Source organism: Phyllopteryx taeniolatus, chromosome 11, assembly GCF_024500385.1.
Source record: "Phyllopteryx taeniolatus isolate TA_2022b chromosome 11, UOR_Ptae_1.2, whole genome shotgun sequence".
Classification (NCBI taxonomy): domain Eukaryota; kingdom Metazoa; phylum Chordata; class Actinopteri; order Syngnathiformes; family Syngnathidae; genus Phyllopteryx; species Phyllopteryx taeniolatus.
Window position 1 is genome coordinate 7831559 of NC_084512.1, and position 21299 is coordinate 7852857.

Genomic DNA, 21299 nt, shown 5'->3' on the forward strand with positions numbered 1-21299 from the left:
TCCCCGTACCTGTGTGGGTTTTCTCCGGGCACTCCGGTTTCCTCCCACATCCCAAAAACATGCATTAATTGGAGACTCTAAATTGCCCGTAGGCATGACTGTGAGTGCGAATGGTTGTTTGTTTCTATGTGCCCTGCGATTGGCTGGCAACCAGTTCAGGGTGTACCCCGCCTCCTGCCCGATGACATCTGGGATAGGCTCCAGTACGCCCCGACCCTAGTGAGGAGAAGCGGCTCAGAAAATGGATGGATGGATGTTGTAATATTTCCACAGTATTTTGAATTACAGTACTATTTTTCTTAATTTAAAAAAAACACTTTTTTAAGGGATTAATGGCATTTATGTCTTCAAGACCTGAACTGAACTGAAATGACTTTACTGATTTATAGACCATTAGCAGAACTTTAAAGTCTATTCTATAGCTGACTGGGACTTTAGAACTGGAGTAATGTGTTCTCATCTCTTTGTTCTGGTCAGAACCCAAGCTGCAGCTGTTTAAGGCTCTTTTTGGGGACTCCGGTCAGAACACCATTACAATAGTCAAGTCTACTTAAGATAAAAGGGTTCGGGTTCATAGCACTTTATATACAGGCACCAGCACTTTACTGTAAGCCCTTCTCTCTTTTGCACATTAGCTCTGACAGTCGCCTTCTGAATGAATGATTTGTGAATGCGTTTGTCCATGTCTTGACTTTTCTTACTCTATTTTTACTGTGTTTGTACTTGTGTGAATGAGTCCAGTCAGAAGACCATTACAATTGTCAAGCCTATGTGAGATAAAGCATGGAAGAACTTCTCCTGGTCTGCTTGGTACATGCAAGCCTTCACTCTGAATATGTTCTTTAGCAGGTATAAGGCTGTTTTAGTAATTGATTTGATATGACTGTTAAAAGTTAGGTCGGAATCTATCAGTACACCAAGGTTTCAGACTTGGTCTTTGTTTTTTAAAGAGAATGACTCCAGGTATTTACTAACAACAATCCTCTTTTCCTTACTGCCTTAAACAATTATCTAAATGTTGTTGTGGTTTAAATGAAGAAAGTTTTGGTTCATCCGATTATTTATTTGTTTTAGACAGTGACACAACACCTCAAAATTGAACTGTAGTCATCTGGAGACACTGCTAGACAGAACTGACTCAATTTGACTCAAGGGTAGTTTATACAGGTTGAACAGAAATATTTAAATATACAGAGCAGAATATTTATTTGAAAACCCTAATAAAATACGGACACTTCATGTTTAGAGTGTGGAAAGCAGCAAATGGATGGTGCGCAATATATATAGGTAGAAGGGTTTTCCTGATTTTACGGGTCGATTTTGGAGGGTGTGCGTAGTATACTTGATAGCATATTATACACAAGAAATTCCAGTAAGTATTTGCCCACATTGTTCAGCCCTAATTTAGTTGTCACTCATGTACGCATGGCTGGTAGAGTGCTGCTAAAGAATTCCAACATATTGTAATTTTGACATTTGGAAATAAATATAATTCATCCTTTAGCTTAAGACAAAAATGTATGATGTTTGTTGATAATTGCTTTAGGGTTGTCTCTCAAGCACTAACAAGAAAGCTGACAAGGACACAACACTAGAGTTTTTATACTAGACCCTATGCTTTAATAGTTTATTACACAGCGAGACGAGACTCCACTGCTTTTAACTGTGAGAGGATGTTCTAAGTTTTCCTGCAGAAAGTCTCCATCCTGCTCACATCTCATCACCTCACAGGCAGCATCTCAGCGACAAGGTCACTCGAGGTTAAATGCTTTCGTGTCCCCTTCTCAGCGACCACTGCTCAGGCAGCGGGCGCCACTTCAGCGTCATCATGTTGTGTTTGTGTGTGTTTTGTTGTTTGCTGTGTGTGCACAGGGGCACTGTTGGCCCCTTTGCAGAGATATTGCTCTGATGTGCGCTTTGACAATCGCACACTTGTCAGTTCTCTGGAACATGTACGCAAGTCTGCTCGCATCAATTCAAGTGCTGGCAGGCGTGTCGTTCAAAAAGATTCATGATGAAATTGAGTGTGCACGCGTGCGTTCATATGCATTATACAGACACACACACTGACACATGCACACACAAAATCGGTCCTGCCTCCTTTGTGTACAGCTCAATGAGGTCACATTGTAGACGTGCAGCTTTAGTGCTGTGATAACAATGCAACACTGTGCAACACAAAACTATTACGACAAGCACTGGCACCCACTCAGGGGTCTACAGTCACCCCATTGTAATTCTTATGAATAATCATTTAAAAGTGAATAAAGTTTGGTCCACTGGCTCAGCACATCCTTTGTTGTTCTTGCGCAATTTAAGCAAAAATAAATGCTCTATTATGATGCCACTGCAGTGAATCTAGGGACGGTGAATTTATTTAGAGCAGTGTAAGTATAAGGATGATAATTGGGTTGTGTGTGTATGTATGAGAGTATGTAAAAGGAGATTAGGCAAAAGAGATGAGCAGACTGGCAGAGAATGTTGTGGTGGGGCAAGGTAGTAGAATGGAAAAAGAAATGCTCACTCTTGTTAGGAGGGTTTAATTAACAATCCCAGGGGCAAACATGTGCATATCTGAGATAATGTGAGTGCATGTGTGGTCGGCCGCAATGCAATTGCCTCTGTGTACATATGTGTTTTGAAAGCAATCATGCAATGAATGCTAATTATGCTTTTGTTCCTGGGTACCAACAGAAAGTACATGTGAGGGCGAAATACTGATTTTTAGATGAAGTTCAGTGGAACCTCCTAGTTGACCAGAATGTCTTTCTGGGATGCTGGTGAACTTCCAATCTGTTCAAATTTGAATCTTGCTAAAGTACATTGTCTCTCCTTCCTATCAAAGTCCACTAAAGCCGGATTATCGGGTGTTTTGATTATCGCTCCGCAATGCAATGACACCATGCTGCACGATGCGCTCAAGACGAATTTCCTGTGCGGGACGGTTAGTTTATTTTAGGGTTAGGGTTCATAGCACTTTACATACAGGCACCAGCACTTTACTGTAAGCCCTTCTCTCTTTTGCACATTAGCTCTGACAGTCATCTTCTGAATTAATGATTTGTGAATGCGATTGTGTATGTCTTGACTTTTCTTGCCCTATTTTTTCTGTGTTTGTACTTGTGTGAATGAGTCCAGTCAGAAGACCATTACAATAGTCAAGCCTATGTGAGATAAAGCATGGAAGAACTTCTCCTTGTCATGCTTGGTACATGCAAGCCTTAACTCTGGATATGTAGAAGGCCTTTGGTTTGATATGACTGTTAAAAGTTAGGTCGGAATTGATCAGTACACCAAGGTTTCAGACTTGGTCTTTACTGCCAAAAACAATTATCTCAGTTTTGTTGTGGTTTAATTGAGCAAGGTTTTGGCTCATCCAGTTTATTTATCCGTTTTAGACAGTGACACAACACCTCAATTGAACTGTAGTCATCTGGAGATAGCTATGATTGTCAAAACTCAGGTTCGGAAGAATTTGACCAGAATTTGTTAGAATTTTGTGTTTGACTAAGTTCCACTATCAGTAGCAGTTTCTGACATGGCAATATGGGAAGCGCCATTCTGCGGTGGGGGGGGGGGGGGGGGGGGGTACTCGCCGCTCCATCCCCGTTGATGATTGGGCACAGGTGTCCAATTGACAGTTGGCGCACGTGGTACATACACTTCGAACTGCTGTTTAGAAAATAAACCAAAATAAAATTTCCACCACGAAAAAATTATTGGAAATTATTATAAGTGGAAGCTAATTTATGTATGTGCTACCATTTGGAATAAACAGTGTGGTAATTTGAGTGTTCACACACACTGTTCAAGCCTCTGAAAGGTAAAATTAGCACAGACGCTAATGCTATCACAACATGAGCTGTAGTAGTCCACCAATATTATTGACGTCTAAAGTAGGTGATCCTGGGTCAACATGGCAACGATTAAGACCTCATTATAAGGCTGATTGCCATCAAAACGGTCTGCTAATGAAGCTCTTTAATCAGGGTAAATTGCATAAATCTATCATTGTTATTATCAGACAATCATGAAAATGAAAAAGAAAATGTCTTAACCTCTTACCTGCCATGTCAGTGGCAAAGGTACGGTCTGGTCTCCAGCCAGTGTACCAGCCTACAACTCTGCCCCCTGACACTAGTGGGCGCTCATATGCTCTGCCACCCACAAACCCGACTGGCCACACAGACACACCTCGAGTGTTCCGCATCTAGAAAAAAAAGATAATTAAATGTTAAGTCGAGATTCAGTTTTAACATCGCACCTCTGCTAAATTAATACAGCTTTTGTTGTAATTGACATGACAACATAACATGACAAACGGTGTTCAACATAAACCGGTGCAATTAAAATGATGGGTTGAGTTGAAATGTACCCACAATGATTAATATTTTCCAAAAAAAAAAAAAAATGTTGAATGTGGCAATGTTGTAAAAAAGAAAACACACCAAAGAAAGTCTAGTGAGGCAAAATTTTAGTTGAAATTCTTATGTTGCGCTCTTAGCTCTGGTTGTGATTTTCTTAAAATGACTTAGCTCAGGTTGTTGAATCTGTTAAAATGATAAAGCTCAATGGTAGTTTTCTAGTCAGTGTTTTTGAAGCATCCTTGAGGAAGACCATCTTTCCCCTGATGCTTGGTCAGCAAGTAAAACAGCTTCGGCTACTTGCTAGCTTCTGTTATCTTTGTAAAACCACAATTTCAAATAAAGTGAACCCCTGCTATATCATGGTTCCCCATTTGCAATCATAACACCAAAGATTTTCAAGCGCTAATTTTTTAAAATGGGTTTTTACAGTAAGCAGGCAAGTCCAAATGCGGGGAGCAGTGAGGTCCACTGGAAGATATGCAGCATAATTCCCAGCAACATTAAGAGTCAGATAATAATGTAGTCCCCAAAAGTAAAAAATGTTTTTCCCACAGAGCAGAGAGAACATATGCCTGTATTGTTGGATGCTTTGTTTGTATGTGTTGCGACTCTGTGTTAATTTAGCAGTTGTTTTATAATTACAGTTAATATCTATGTTAATGATCAGCATGTCTATGGCATTTCACATTATTAATCTAGCATTAAGAAAGCCGGAATTTTGTCAGATAAAATCAATGAATAAATATAGGTTTAATTCTCTTTTGTTTCACGTGACAGTTTTATAGTAAACTTCCCCTGGGAGAGACAGATAAAAAAGTTGAAGCAAGGACTTTGCCTTTCATCCATTTCACAGGTGTCAAATTTAAGGCCCGTCATCATCATCATTTTATCTGGCCCGCAAAAGCAAATCATGTGCATCTACTTCATGTTTCTTGCTGAAATATGTTTGAAAATTATAAATTGTCTTCACGTTTAAATAACGTTGAGAGATTACGAGCATGTTTTGTTTCATAACCACTTTTTTTTTTTGTTTAATAATTAAACAATAGTCGAATAAATTGTTTTACTCCCCCCTACATCCCTTTCTTCGCCTCAATTTACATTTTCTATTTCCTGCTTTTTTGCTCTGCACCATAACACCCGTGTCATGCCCGGGCCCCCAGGTCCAGAGCCTCTGAGCCACAGCAATGGAAACTGCTTTGAAGCTCTTTCCCTCTTCTCACTGGGGCACCCTTGAGTTCAACCTTATCATACTTAAACCTCCTTCCCTGGTTTCTCTGTAGCTGCTGCCTGGCCTCCCCTTCTCTAAGGTCATTCTCAAAGGACTCGAGCTCTTCTACCTTGTGGAATCAAGGATGAAAAGAAGGCTTGGAAACATAAGAATAAAAGGCTGACACGCATTTGGAGATGATCCCAGCGCACGGTTGTTATTTGGCTTAGTGGTCCTGGTTTGACTGCTGATGAGCTACTACAAGTACTTTGAATACATGTTCTCAAAACACAGTCTAGTTATACACCTTATTACATTTCCACTGCAGTCCAGCAGTGTGTGTGCATACATGCTCAGGAGTGGTTAAAAGTTAAGGCTGACCCTCATATACTCTGAATACTAACGTTTGATTTCAGGTGTCACAAACGAGACAAACTAGTTTTGTACTACAAACCCAATTCCAATGAAGTTGAGACATTGTGTTAAACATAAGTAAAAACAGAATACAATGATTTGCAAATCATGTTCAACCTATATTTAATTGAATGCACTACAAAGACAAGATATTTAATGTTCAAACTGATAAACATTATTGTTTTTAGCAAATAATCATTAACTTAGAATTGTATGGCTGCAACACGTTCCAAAAAAGCTGGGACAGGTGGCAAAAAAGACTGAGAAAGTAGAGGAATGTTTGGAACATGCCACAGGTGAACAGGTGGGTGCCATGATTGGGTATAAAAGGAGCTTCCCTGAATTGCTCAGTCATTCACAAGCAAAGATGGGGCGAGGTTCACCTCTTTGTGAACAAGTGGACGAAAAAATAGTCGACCAGTTTAAGGACAATGTTCCTCAACGTACAATTGCAAGGAATTTAGGGATTTCGTCATCTACGGTCCATAATATCATCAAAAGGTTCAGAGAATTTGGAGAAATCACTGCATGTAAGCGGCAAGGCCGAAAATCAACATTGAATGCCCGTGACCTTCGATCCTTCAGGCGGCACTGCATCAAAAACCATCATCAATGTGCAAAGGATATCACCACATGGGCTCAGAAACACTGTCAACCAATGTCAATAAATACAGTTCGGCGCTACATCAGTAAGTACAACTTGAAACTCTACTGTGCAAAGCAAAAGCCATTTATCAACAACACCCAGAAACGCTTCTCTGGGCTTCTAAGATTGAGTGATGAAAAGTGGAAAAGTGTTCTGTGGTCCGACGAGTCCATATTTCAAATTCCATCCATCCATTTCAACACCGCTTATCCTGGTTAGGGTCGCTGGAGCCTATCCCAGCTAACTTCGGGCGAAAGGCGGACTACACCCTGAACTGGTCGCCAGTCAGTCGCAGGGCACATATAGACACGGACAACCATTCGCACTCACATTCACACCGTCACTGAGTGGGAACTGAACCCACGCTGCCTGCACCAAAGTCAGGCGAGTGTACCACTACACCATCAGTGACTCACATTTCAAATTGTTTTTGGAAATTGTGGACGTCGTGTCCTCCGGGTCAAAGTGGAAAAGAACCATCCGGACTGTTATGGATGCAAAGTTCAAAAGCCAGCATCTGTGAGTCTATGGGGCTGTGTTAGTGCCAATGGCATGGGTAACTTGCACATCTGTGAAGGCACCATTAATGCTGAAGGGTACATACAGGTTTTGGAGAAACATATGCTGCCATCCAAGCAACGTCTTTTTCATGGACGACCCTGCTTATTTCAGCAAGACGATGCCAAACCACATTCTGCACGTGTTACAACAGTGTGGCTTCGTAGTAAAAGAGTGCGGGTACTAGACTGGTCCGCCTGCAGTCCAGACCGGTCTCCCATTGAAAATGTGTGGAGCATTATGAAGCATAAAATACGACAGCAGAGACCCCGGACTGTTGAACAGCTGAAGCTGTACATCAAGCAAGAATGGGAAAGAATTCCACCTACAAAGCTTCAACAATTAGTGTCCTCAGTTCCCAAACGTTTATTGAATGTTGTTAAAAGAAAAGGGGATGTAACACAGTGGTACATATGACCCTGTCCCAGCTTTTTTGGAACGTGTTGCAGCCATAAAATGATAAGTTCAGGATTATTTGCTAAAAACAATAAAGTTTATCAATTTGAACATTAAATATCTTGTCTTTGTAGTGTATTCAATTAAATATAGGTCGAACATGATTTGCAAATCATTGTATTCTGTTTTTATTTGTTTAACACAACGTCCCAACTTCATTGGAATTGGGGTTGTCCAAGAGGATGAAAATGCATCTAATTATTACGCTTGGATGCCTTTTTATATGTAAGTTCTCTTCTTTGTTTTCAGAGGGCTTTCAACTTATTGTATTTCCAAATAATTTTCCGTGTGCATTATTTTTTCACTTTCTAGTTGTTCAAAGAAAAATTAAGTAATGCTTTTTTATGTGTTTGTCTTTGTCTATGTCTTTTTTATATGTTCTCTATATGTGGAACAAACGATCCCCACTATTTCAACCTGAAAAATACATGATGTTGCTCTTGAAGCTGCAATTGTGGGCAACAATTTCAGTTACTGAAGTGCTGCGTGCAATATTTTTTAAAAGATCCTGGCTCCCAGTGGCCATCCATGCATTATTTTTCTATTCCACTTCTCCTCATTAGGGTCATGAGTGAGCTGGCACTACCAAGACTGATTTTGGGCAAGAGGCTTGGTAACCCCTGGACTGGTCGCCAATAGCAGGGCACATATAGACAAACAACCATTCACACTCACATTTACACCAAGAGAAAATTTTGTCTTGACTTAACCCCAAAATACATCCAGTTTAATTTAAAATTCGACATGTAGTGTTGCTGTCATATGTGTGTGTGTGTTCCGGGTTTTGTCTTCCCCCCTGTTTCACACACACCTGCTCCTGTGAGCATCTTCATCACCTGTGCCTCGTTCACCCTAATTACCCCTTGTATATAACCTCGTGTCTCATTTCCTCTCGTTGCCAGTTCGTTGTACCTTGTCGTCGCGTTCCAGCATTCCTTGTTTCCACGTCATAGATTCACAGTAAGACTTGACCCTGTTCCGATTATCGACCTTGTCTCTTTGCCTCATGTTTTTGGATACTGTTGCCTCTCTTGGATTGCCTGCCTGTGTACCGACCTATGCCCGTCTATTAAACCTCTCTTTTTGGAAACTGTCAATTTGTTTTGGAGTCGTGCATTTTTGGGTCCTATCCTCTGTTCCGTTCATGACAGTTGCATTTCAAGTTGTGATGCGTTACTGATTTTTACTGTACCACTGTTTCGCACTCTCAGGCTTAGGTACATCAACCACATGAACCTAAACGTTGTCCCTTGACATGTTGCAGTCCATTGATCAATTGACAAAAATCGTCACTTCACTGCAACAGTGGGAATGCAAAGAACACACACTTTCTTGTGCTCAACAGAACAAGAAAGCATGGAAAATACATGTAAAAGTTCTCCCTGGCTGTCTTTTGTTTACACTGTTCCTCTTTGAATTTAATGATGTGCTGTGAGGTCACACTATTTACTATCTTGTTGCAGCTCACACATCCTACAGTTAGTGATTTAGAGCAAAAAACAATGTCACAGTGAGCAGAACTGTTCTGAACCACTTGTTCGATGCACACAATTAGTTATGAAGACCTTTGCAATGAGAGCGATACAGTACATGCTTTATACATCGCCGCAGTAAAGGTGACATTATTGAGCAAAATGGGAAGATAGCTGTGAGATAACAGTACTTCAACAGATGGTGCATTGTTCTTCACTGTGGGAACTGCTTCACACACAGCACCATCTGCACATTATTGCTGTCACAGGAATATTTTACAACACAAACTTCAATTTAAGCCTGTATTTAAAAAAAAAAAAAGGGTTAGGTGAGAAAATACTCCATCCTGTTATACAGCCTGGAAGTTTAACAGAAAATTCATAAAAGGATTTGACTGGCAGAAAACCTCGGTGATAATGGTTTCAATTGTAAGAAACTGACAAAATCTATCAACACTATAAAATCAGAGATCATTTCAGCATGGGGAAAAGCATGCACAAGACCTTACAATTGGTCTAGTGACACTACGACGGAAAATAAACATGGTTTGGGCTTTTAAGTGTGAAGTGTAAAGCAAAGTTTATAAAAGCATTGCACACATATCTGAAAGAGTCACATTACCAACGCTACTGCTAACACAACATGATGTGGAAACACAAAGAGACCAAATTGTCATTCACTGACCCATGGGCAAATGCCCACCAATGTGTAAACAAAGGAATCACTATATTAAATCAGAGCATTTGGGGAATAGGCTTAATGTTTTAATTTGTGCAAAAATGGAATATAGTACAGTAGTGCAGTTGGTGTTCTGTGGCAGCCACGCTCAAAACTCAATGCCAATTGGCTAACTTCATATGCCAGTGTTACGCACTTGAGTTAATGGTTGGAGAAAAACTAACACGACGCAAAAGGACACAAAAGACAAAAAAAAAATTGAAAGTCAACTGACATTCCATGCCAGTTACATGCAAGTCCGCGATGCGAAGCACTGTATCACCAATGCATGTCATCCATGTTGGTAATACAGTACTTGGATACCTTTTTTAAAATAATTATTGACCAAAAAATAGTATCAATAACATTTTCTTTGAAAATACAATGCTGAATTTCAAGCAAGATTCAAACTGTAGACACCATATTTTGCTCATATAATATGATGGTAAATTTCTGTTTATGCCTCCCATTCATGTTTCGAAGCCAAGCACTTAGGCAATGTGATTTTACTCCATAATGTCATGTATGCAGCTCTAATAATGTTGAGTAGAAGGCTTGCTTTGACTGCATCATAAATGCTGCTGACAGTGGGAAAAAATATTGCAGAGAGCATTTCTGTAATGAAATTGATCCCAGAAATTCAGCGACAGGACAATAAAGGATGTAAAGGAAAGTGTACACGCAAACAGGGTTCTGTGATTGAGTCTAAAAATACACATGTGGGAGTTTAAATGGAGTCAGTGCATCCCCTTGATGAATGATGATTTCAGACCTCTTACAAGCTTGTAGCATTCTCTACACCTACACTACACACAAAGTTGTATTGACACGCAATGTCGTTTTTTTAAAGGGAGTCCTCCTGTGTTTTTAAAACTCAAAATACTTCTTTTGGGAGACGTGTGTGAACAACTGTATTCTGGGTGGAAAAAAAAGAATAACGATACATTTGCCATTGAAGGTTTCCATTCGATTGTATTTGCTCAGGGGACAGAACAGTAAATCCAGACTCAATCTGAGGACACAAATATCTCTGAGGAGACGAGAGAGCAGGAGCCCTTTCATCATGTTTGTCATCAACAAACTCGCAGGCTTCAAGGACAACAACCAAGCACGCTGGTGAGCAACAAATCATTTTCTATTCATTATGAATGTGCAGTTTCCAAATGCAAAGTGAATGCTGACATAACTGATCTCAAGTTGTTGTTTTGGGGATAATTCTTGCAACCTAATTTGATGTTTTCTAATAGCTTCTTTGACATATAATCCAAATATGGTTTTTTTTATTTAGCATTTAGCAGCATTACTTTTCAGTTGTACACTTTAAGTGTTTAGATGTAAGTAGCAGTCGTTTTCATCTTAAATAAAATAATAGATTTGACAGATGTTTGGACTTTTTTGTTTCTTTTCTTTCAGGCAACCTAGATGATATTGGCTAGGATTTAACCTATAAAACTGAAGACCATGACAGTACCTCTGTTGTGGATACAGGTGCAAGTCATATGATTCAATTTAAAAATATCCAATATTATCATGACAAGTCCAAAATGTTTATATTTGGCAAAATTCCAAAATCTGAGAATGCAAAAGGACAAAAATGGAGCTCGCCCGCTCTCGTTCTCAGTGGCTCAGTTGTGCTGTGTTACTAAGTTCTCGTTATGTTTCAGCTGTCAGCCAGTGGTACGTTGTACATTTTAGGGCATCCGCAGCTGCCAGATTCAGGTGTCATATGTGAGATTAAAAGCAACCGTTTGAGGAATACATGTTGCAGGTTTCTGGAATAACAGCATCAGGTATCAGACATCATCTTAATCGTCGTCGGGTGTCAGGAAAAAGGGTGTCATGTTTATCGGATTGCAACATCAGACGAAACAGCGTTGGGAAAACATCTGTCAAGTCGATGCAATTGTACCATTAACTATCACAAAACACAGCTTCCTCAGACAAACAGCTTCGGACAAAACAGTTTTAGATCAAACGGCGCCAGACGAAACCTCTGCAGATTGTTAAATGTGAGGTAAGCGCTGTTGGACAGTACACCACTCACGATAACAACATGAAGAATACACATTAAGATTTGTTTAATTGTCATGTGTGTAGTTTCACATTTTAAAAACCTCAAGAGACAGAAAATCTTTTTGTGTTAACCAAGCTCTAGTGCAGATGTCAGATTGTGTTGTCTATAAGAGTACAGGGGAGCTTCGGTTTACGATGGTGCCACCATACTTCATTTCGAGGTCACGAATGGCGCACAGTGAACTCGCTTGCACAGCAGTGTAAGAATTCACGGTCTGGCGGCACAAGAAGGCACACTCAGTTATTGCCTTATTTACTTTTTAAAATTTTGTACGTATATGGTGATGAATTGCATTCAAGCACATTAGTCTTTGCAATCCAGTCCCCTGAGTGTACAGTTGCCACTGTGTGATATACTTGAAGTTAAACAAAAATTCAATAGAGCACGAATAATTATGTTGGTAAACATATGGTAGGTTTGAACAGATGGGAACTAAATTTATTACAAAATATCTGAATTTCGGTTGCTGTTAAACAGCTAACAGGAGACTGGATAGTTTAATTACTCTCATTATATTTTTATAATGTAAATCAATGAATGTAATGACTCCTACTTTACGTCCACTCTGTCTACTTTCACTTTTGAGAGATGACAACAGCCTAGCCTCACTGATCTGTGCTTTAACATCACTGATGAATCTCTAAAAGCTTCTGCTACATCGCAATTTAGCTTTTACAGCTGGGAGCGGACGATGCGTATTAGAAATTCTCAGTAGCTCCCATCTCATTAGCACTTCACCTGGGGGCAAAGCCTGCTCAGCAATAACAAATCATTAATCTTTCCTGCACATTAAATGGCAAGCGGTGAGTGCTGACAAATGACACCGGCTCAGTCAATAAACACATGTGACATACAGGGAGACAAAAGAGAGTCCCACAACCGCGACGCAAAGTCTCAGAGCAGGTCAGGTCCATCAGATAATTCTGACTTCTTGCCAGCAAACAAATACTGTAGGTGAGAAATGAATTGTGCATAGGCTAAATAATTTGGTCTATGAAATCATATCATCAAATCCTACCTCCCACCCGAAGAAAGAGCCATCATTGTGTTGTTTGTGTACCACGATGAAGGTTGGTTGTGATTTTATTCATGTGTATTTTTGTCTTTGTTTTATTAATATGCATGGAAGAGGCAATCGGAGCACTGATGGGGGAAGAATTGCGCGGGAGAAAATGAATGAATCAAATTAAGTGGGGCTGGGGATGAGCTATGAAACTGGGATGCAATGGTGCATTGTATGTGTGAAGGTTGAATGCTTCATGGGTTTATGCGTTGAAACAAAATAGATGAAGGTGATTTCATACTGTGTGCTCCTACAGTGCATGCTTCATAAAGTGCAAGCGCCATTTAAAATTAGATTTTGGGATCAGGAAGACTTTTTTTTTTTTTTTTTTTTTTTGATGCAGTTCAATGACCCCAAATAACGCTGATTAGCTGTATGACGTTCAGGGGTGCAGTGCTTGACATTACTGAACTGCTGCATGTACCAGAATTTAATTTGCATAACAACAATGATGAATGTGGATTAACTTACAGTTTTTAACACAGCTGTTTCTCTGCAGCTTTCCTGCTGCATGTCGTATTTTCCATTCTGTAGAAACTACTAGATGGAAAAGTTAATGTTATGCTGATAAGCCGGCAGTGGAGGTAGCAACCATAGCTGATTTAAGGGACAGGCAGAACAGTTTGGCAGCTCACTCTATGTGCCGACCTTGTGGTGCAGCACATCAGCATCTTTGCTGTAGAGCACGCAGTCGAGAATTGCATGCTGGGTCCACAATCGTCGTGCCACCATTTTTAAATTTCAGTGTAAATATTCTCACTGGCCCCAACATTAGCAACACCAGCTGAGTTCAACAATGTGTTTATTATAGTCCACCGATCCATCCATTTTCTATATTGCTTATCCTGTTCAGGGTCGCTGGTTGCTGAAGCCTATCCCAGCTGACTTTGGGCGAGGGGCAGATGATACCCTGGACTTGTTGCTACTCAATCATACATTATTGTATTTGTTAAAATACTGACTTATTGGTGGCACGGTGTACAACTGGTTAGCACATCTGCCTCACATTTCTGAGGAATGGGCTTCAAATCCCGGCCTCGCCTGTGCGGAGTTTGCATGTTCTCCCCGTGCCTGCGTGGGCACATCCCAAAAACATGCCTGGTAGGTTATTTGTAAACTCTAAATTGCCCGTAGGTGTGAATGTGAGTGCGAATGGTTGTTTGTTCCGATGTCCCCTGCGATTGGCTGGCGACCAGTTCAGGGTGTATCCCGCCGCCTGCACAGAGTCAGCTGGGATTAGGCTCCAGCATACCCGCGACCCTAGTGAGGATATATACTTTTTGTCTTTTAATGTATTTATATTATTACATTAGGACATATTTGTGCTGTCTAAAACATTTGTAAAGATTTTTTTATTTTTATTTTTTTGTCATGTCATGAAGAAAAGCATGATAAATTATGTTGTGGATCAATTTGACCCCAGGAAAAGAAAACTATTTTCAAAATATAATTAGAACATCATCAAGCAACATATAACGTAACTTATACTGTAACTTATGAAAAAGTATATTTGTGCATTATATCAGGGATGGCTTTACGCTATTCTAAGTGCTAGATATTTTCCACGGTGTAATTTGTCTGTCATCAACGCGTACGACACAGATAAAACCACGGAATGTGTTGAGAGGCATGACTAGAAATATTGTTCTTCCAGTGTCAGCGGCCCAAATGCAAGCTGTTATTTCACCCTTTGCCTTGTACACGCCTTCAAAAATATGCAACCCAATGTAGGCTTGCAAGTGGGTCACATCCAAGTCTTTCCAACTGTAACCAATCATGTTATTGACAGTAAATCGCTTTTGAATAATGCTGTTATGAAGAGCTCAAATGCTGACTTTACGTCTTGGACATTGCTGACAGCATATCTGGAACCATTTGGATGACATTAGCATCATTACGTCTACCCTGTTGTTGAAGTGTGGAGACAGACCACAATAACTGTGTTTGCTGGTGGTCAAAAGACAATAGTGGGGTCAACGCTTCATTTTCATCAGAAGAGAATGCCTTGCAATCAGACACATTCTCCTACATGTGACTTTCGTTGCCAAAAAGAGGTTTCAGCAACCTGATTAATGGGCAAACCTTTCCTTAGAAGTCATTCTCAGTTGAGAGAGAGCACAAAGAGCTTTTTATCAAATCTGTTAGCTATGTTTATCTTCAAGAAAAAAGTTTCTATCAATCTAAGCCATTACTGTTCACAGTGGGGCACAAAATGATAGCTTGAGGGAGCTCATAACATAGCCAGAATTGTCTACTTAAATTGCCAGATCAGGGGGGAAAAAAAAAAGCCCATGGAAATGAGCAAGGCGCTGATGCATAACACTTTTTACATTTACATCGGGCCTTAAAAGCTTTCTGCCTTCCTGTCACCATCCTCTCTTCTCTATTCTTATCTTACCGCCTGCCTAACAACGGATGATTTCCGCCAGCGAGGTTCGTCTCCTTTCCACTTTCCTTCTCTGACATTACAACCCCCACTTTCACTTCTCCCACTACACTATGTAATTATGATAATTGCTCATAGGGACTTGAGAAAATCTTGAGAAAATTGAATTCCTCATATCCCCTTCGGTTCCTTGATCGCCACCAGTTTCTCTTTGTGTCCCATTTGAACCAGCGTACACAGAGAAAACCTACGCAAGAACGAGGACAACATGCAAACTCCACAAAGGGATGCTGGAGCCCGGATTGGAACCCTCAACCTCAGAACTGTGAGGCGGATGTGCTAACCCCTTTTCTATTATCCCGCTGTTTAATCAAACTTAATTATCTTGTCTGATAAAAATGGCCTGGCAGTGCAGAGGCAGAAAGCTTGGTCAAAGCTCTAATAGCATGTAAACTTGGACTACATAGACAAGTGTGAAATAAATGGAGAGAATGTCCTCTGCCGGTCGCACAACTGATGCGTAAACGTACTGACTGACAGTGTTGCAAACTCAGCAACTTTTCCTACTCCGTTAAGCCAGTGGTCCCCAACCACCGGTCCGCGGACCGGTACCGGGCCGTGAGGCATTTGTTACCGGGCCGCAGAGAAAGAATGACCAATTCATGTCATTTCTGTTGACTTGCAATTCACGTGTCAATGTGTTTTATTTTGAAAATTGACCGGATCTTCTCCGCCGCAACAGCTGCGCGTCTTAATTGACACGTCGAGACTGCACAGAACCCTTCCGTTTCCAGTCCCAGCCGGCTCGAACGCTTCTGTTTCCAGTCCGATTTCATAAACTAATTCAGCTCATTATGTTAACTGAAAAGATTTGTTCTCTTGAACAAAACGTTCGCGAACGAAACAACACGATATCAGGAGTCCTACTTAAAATACGGGTTTATCGCAACAGTTAACTCTCACGCACCAAGTCCGCTCTGATACAGATACAGTCGTAGGTTTCTGCTCGACACAGGCAGAACTACTTTTACCGAGTTAAATATCTACTCTCATTGAGGAGCTACGGAACTGCAGTCTGTGTGTGTGTGTATATATATATATATATATATAAAATGTATATATGTGTGTGTGTGTGTGTGTTAGTGTGTATGTATGTATGCACGCCACCACAGCCGGTCCGTGAGAAGAATGCCGACTCCTAATCGGTTCGCAGTGCAAAGAAGGTTGGGGAACAGTGCTTTAAGCGACTGTTTGTATAAACAACAACAACAACAACAACAACAACAAAACTAGTAACCAACTAGGCAATTAGCTATAAATCTAGCAGTTGTTTATTACTTGTCTCATCGTATTTGGCGGCTCAAACAGCTGATTTAATCAAAATTGATAAATACAGGGTAGCACTTGGAACATGTTTTAAATGACAGAGATAATTCCTTTTTAATGGCCTCAATGCATGGAATCTCCATCCAAAAAAATTGTGGCCAGTTCCATATCAGCTTAGTATATTCAGCATCATACCTGGTCCCTAAAATAAGCGACCTGTCCTGTGAAGCTGTCTGGGCTTGGTGAAGTTAAATTATTCAAAAAAGGTTTGCCAAAAGTCTCTCCTAGATGTCGGGCTGCTGCAGCTGCATCAAACGGTTCTGCTATGCTGCTGTCAGCTGAAAGCTCCTCCGTTCCCACAGTCAGCTTTTCAGGAACAAGGGAGGGGGGTACCCACTACCGCACGCGTCTGAAACAAGACGTGCGCAAGTGGCTAAAATGCACGGATCACCAGATTTGTCATCACCATTATTCATCAACATAGTCTAATGTCAGTGGTGACTGTCAGGGCCTTCTATGCGGGCCTAAAGACAATCAGAACAATTTGCTGTACTTACATTTACAACCCAGTATTTGTTCCAGTTAATTGTACTAATTTATTCTCTTAATATAATAGGGGAGGGGCAGCTCATGCCAGCGGCCCAAGTGCGTCACTGGGTCCCGTTTTAGCCAAACCCGAAAAATTAACGCTACAAAATTCAGCACTACATAGCTCTCAGTTTTTGCACGTTTTCAGCAATTCTCTTTAAATATGTAGGCTCTTACATATTTAGGAGACAACTCTCTGATTTGCATCAATATCAAAACTATGAACTGAAAGGCAATGTGTGTGGAACTAACCCAATTGACTTAATATTCATTAATTAATGTTGCAGCTAAGAGTTAAATATAGCATTGTTAAAATAGTTATTTGGGACTGTTTTATCACGTCAAATGGTTTATATGGGCAAGTTTTAACTTGACTTCTTGTTTTAAGCTTGTAAGCCTTTTAGTTTGAAGGGTACGCACCGGAACTCAGCATTTTGGCACGAAAAGTAACTTCACACAACACAGGTGATTTAAAAAAAAATGAAAAATGTTTTAATGAATGGAACCAAATGCTACAAAACGTTGATTCCTTTCCTTACGCACCGATGAGGCACAAGGTTAGTGTTTGTGATACTGTGAGACGTTTTTGTGATTTTTCTCCGAATTCATTGTGATGTAAAGTTGCTACAGTGAAGTTTTAGCTCAATGTTGAGCTTTTTTTTTTCCTCTCATCGGCTCTTACGTAGGCGGCACGGTGAGGGCGACTGGTTAGAGCGTCTGCCTCACAGTTCTGAGGACCGGGGTTCAATCCCTAGCCCCGCCTGTGTGGAGTTTGCATGTTCTCCCCGTGCCTGCGTGGCTTTTCTCAGGGTACTCCGGTTTCCTCCCACATCCCCAAAACATGCATGGTAGGTTAATTGAAGTCTCTAAATTGCCCCTAGGTGTGAATCTGAGTGGGGATGGTTGTTTGTTTATGTGCGCCCTGCAATTGGCTGGTGACCAGTTCAGGGTGTATCCCGCCTCCTGCCCGATGATAGCTGGGATAGGCTCCAGCACTCCCGCGACCCTTGTGAGGATAAGCGGCTTGGAAAATGGATGGATGGATGGATGGATGGACCAGTGAAAAAGTGAAACCAACTGTTTACCTTGTTAGCTGCCTCAATGTTGGCATAGATTTTATTTTATTGTTTCACTCATCCAATTGACTGAGAGTTGACTTCACTGAAGCTCCGCGCAGTGTAGGCTGAGGCTCGGAGCACGTCAGACTTCTACACATCGTGCAAGCCTCCTTTGCACAATATAATCTTATTCCAAGTGTTGCACTAAGGCGACTGGTCATTCATTTCAACAAAGTTAAGACACACTTTTGTTCGCCACCACCGTTGTTTCACAAGCACGTCTTCGTGCGTGTTCTTCTTTATTGGTTTTCACTGCTTCTTCATTGGTTTTCGCCTTTTCTTCTTTGAGGTCGGCGAACTGCAGGCATTGAAATTTATAAATTTGAACAATTCCAGGTGACGTTAGTCCCAGTTCCAATCAGTTTTCGATTCTCAACCCTAACCGTCACTGAGTTGGGAACTGAACCCACGCTGCCTGTACCAAAGTCAGGCGAATATGCCTCTACACTATCAGTGCCTAAGTATGATGTGTTTTATTTATATTTTTTATGCTTAGATAAATATTCATTTACTGGTCCAGACTATATTGTGTGCTGTTATTTTGTGTTTTTGTATAGTACTGCTAGTTCCTGCTAATGTGACCTGATAGTGGTGGTATTAGGAGGTGGATTAAGTTGGATAGGTCGCCACTGAAGGCCTCGGTACCAAATGCTTGGACCGCCACTGCGTAACGTTGATAAGATGCTGCAAATATAGTTGCACTCAGAAGTTGACATACCCAAAATCATAATCATTATGGGCAAGAATGTTGTTAATTTGGCCTTTAAATGATTTCTATTGTTCTTTTTCTTGTATGGAATGACGGGCTTGAATATACAGTATATGTACACCCCACTCATATTTAGTCCCTTAGCAAACTTTATTAGACCTGTTTGTAACCATAAACAAGCTGTCAATGATATTTGACCATGCTTCTTGTCAGAATTCATTCATTTCAAGTTGGTTGCCTCGCCTCCCTTCTGTGCAGAATAGGCCTTTGGCATGTCTGAGCAGAGCCTCAGCTACAAGCTATCATCATCAGCTGCAGTAATAGCCAGTGCCACCACTCCACCACGTCGCCTGATCGAATTACAATGTGCATCGAGTAAATCTCATCCAGCTCTTAATTGCTTTGTACTTTTGTAGTTGTCTTAAACATTTCTTTTTAGATTCCTGCACTACTTTGCGCCTGCACCCCTGCCTTAACAATCCTGTCTCCTGCCTGCCAAGATCCTGACCCCTTCTTCGTTGGCTTGAATAAACATTCATTCAGTAAACCTGTCAATCACATTGTGCTGCTCTTGGATCCTCCTTCCTGCACTGAACCTTAACAGTTTATTTAAATTATGTGCTTTCCTTTTAAGCATAGCCCAAAAATGTTCAATCGGGTTGAGGTCAGGGCTTTGGCCATTCCAGAAGCCTAATGTTAGCCAGCTTCACCCATTTAAAAACCAGTTGGTACAGTGATGTTCCTAGGTTTTTAAAAGCCTCAACCTGACCTCTCCACACGTTTGTTGTCCACGCGTTGTGACTAGGTATGGTAATTTCACCACCATAAGGCGCACCGTATTAAAAGGCGTCGTCTCAGTCACGGGGTCTATTTCTGTATTTAACACATACATAAGGCACACCGTATTATTGGGCACAGGCATGGTAAAACATACGCTTGCTTAAAACATACGGTAGCATGCATGCACCCTAAAACAATGTTTTTAAAAAGGCAGCGGGAGCAAAACTGAGTTTGGTTGTACTTTATTGAAGTATTTAACAATGTACTCACGTTATTTTTTGACCAATCCTCATCCACAAATCCATCAAAGTCCTCATCTTCTGTATCCGAAATGAACGGCTGGGCAAGTTCTCCATCAAACACGCCAGGTTCCCTCTCGTACTCGTCGGAGTCAGTCTCGTTGCCGTGCGGCTCCTCAGAAATGATGGCGGCTTTTATGAACGCTCGAACAACAGTGCAAGCATACACGTTAGCCCAAGCATCCGCAAGCCATTCACAAGCTATGGCGTAACTCGCCCGGCGCTGCCTCCTAGTCTTAGTAAAGCTGTGTTCGCCATCTGTCATCCATGGCTCCCACGCCACTCACAACTTCACTTTGAATGCCCTGTTTACACCGATGTCCAGCGGTTAGAGTTCCTTCGTCAAGCCTCCCGGAATGATGGCAAGCTCCGAGTTCTTGCACTCAGTCGAATGGTGACTGTAGAGACGCTGCTCCCGGCTGTTCTTTGCTCATTAATCCATTGCTCGAGTTGGTCTTCCAATTCGGGCCACCTCGCCTTGTTTCCGCGGAAACTCGGCTTCGTCTTCTTGACTTGGCGAAGCTCGTTTTCCTGCTTCCTCCACTTGCAAACCATGGATTCGTTGATCTTGAATTCTGCTCGATTCCCATGTTCCTCCGTGTAACTGATAGCTTGCAGTTTAAACTGTGCTTCGTAAGCGTGTCTCTTCGTAGGTGCCATTTTCGGGGGGTCCTTAGCCAAACCGATGCACATACCGGAACTATATACCGAATGGGGGCGTATCTTTAGCGTCCTCTGTCACGCGCACCCTTCCCCCTTTACGTCCGTATGCTGTCCTCGGTCGCGTCCGCCTTCCTCTATATAAGCAGCGTGTCAGCAGGTAATGCTCCCAGTCAGTCAAGCGGAGCGCTCATTAAAGTCACACAACAACATTTAGAGATTTTGGAACTCGGTGCACACATAAGGCGCGCCGCATTATATGGCGCCCCGTCCATTTTGGAGAAAATTTAAGACTTTTAAGTGCGCCTTATGGTCGTGAAAATACGGTAGCTTAATCTTTGTCGCGTCCAAGCAGAAAAAATATTTGTTCAGAATATATTTTTGTCCCATTCATGGTCAGCTGTAAATGTCAGTCAGGCTTGAGGGTGTCAGTTATAAAGCAGGGGCTTCTTTCT

The 21299-nt window shown here is 41.3% G+C and overlaps 1 protein-coding gene across 1 annotated transcript in view; it reads right to left on the reverse strand.

Moving 5' to 3' along the window:
• The window catches only part of b3gat2 (beta-1,3-glucuronyltransferase 2 (glucuronosyltransferase S)), a 47588-nt gene that overhangs the window by 16995 nt on the left and 9294 nt on the right, over window positions 1–21299 (reverse strand). Inside the window, exon 2 of the mRNA XM_061788930.1 lies at window positions 4066–4210. Within this exon, the coding sequence (XP_061644914.1) occupies window positions 4066–4210 (145 nt within the window). The remainder of the gene's footprint in view (window positions 1–4065; window positions 4211–21299) is intronic.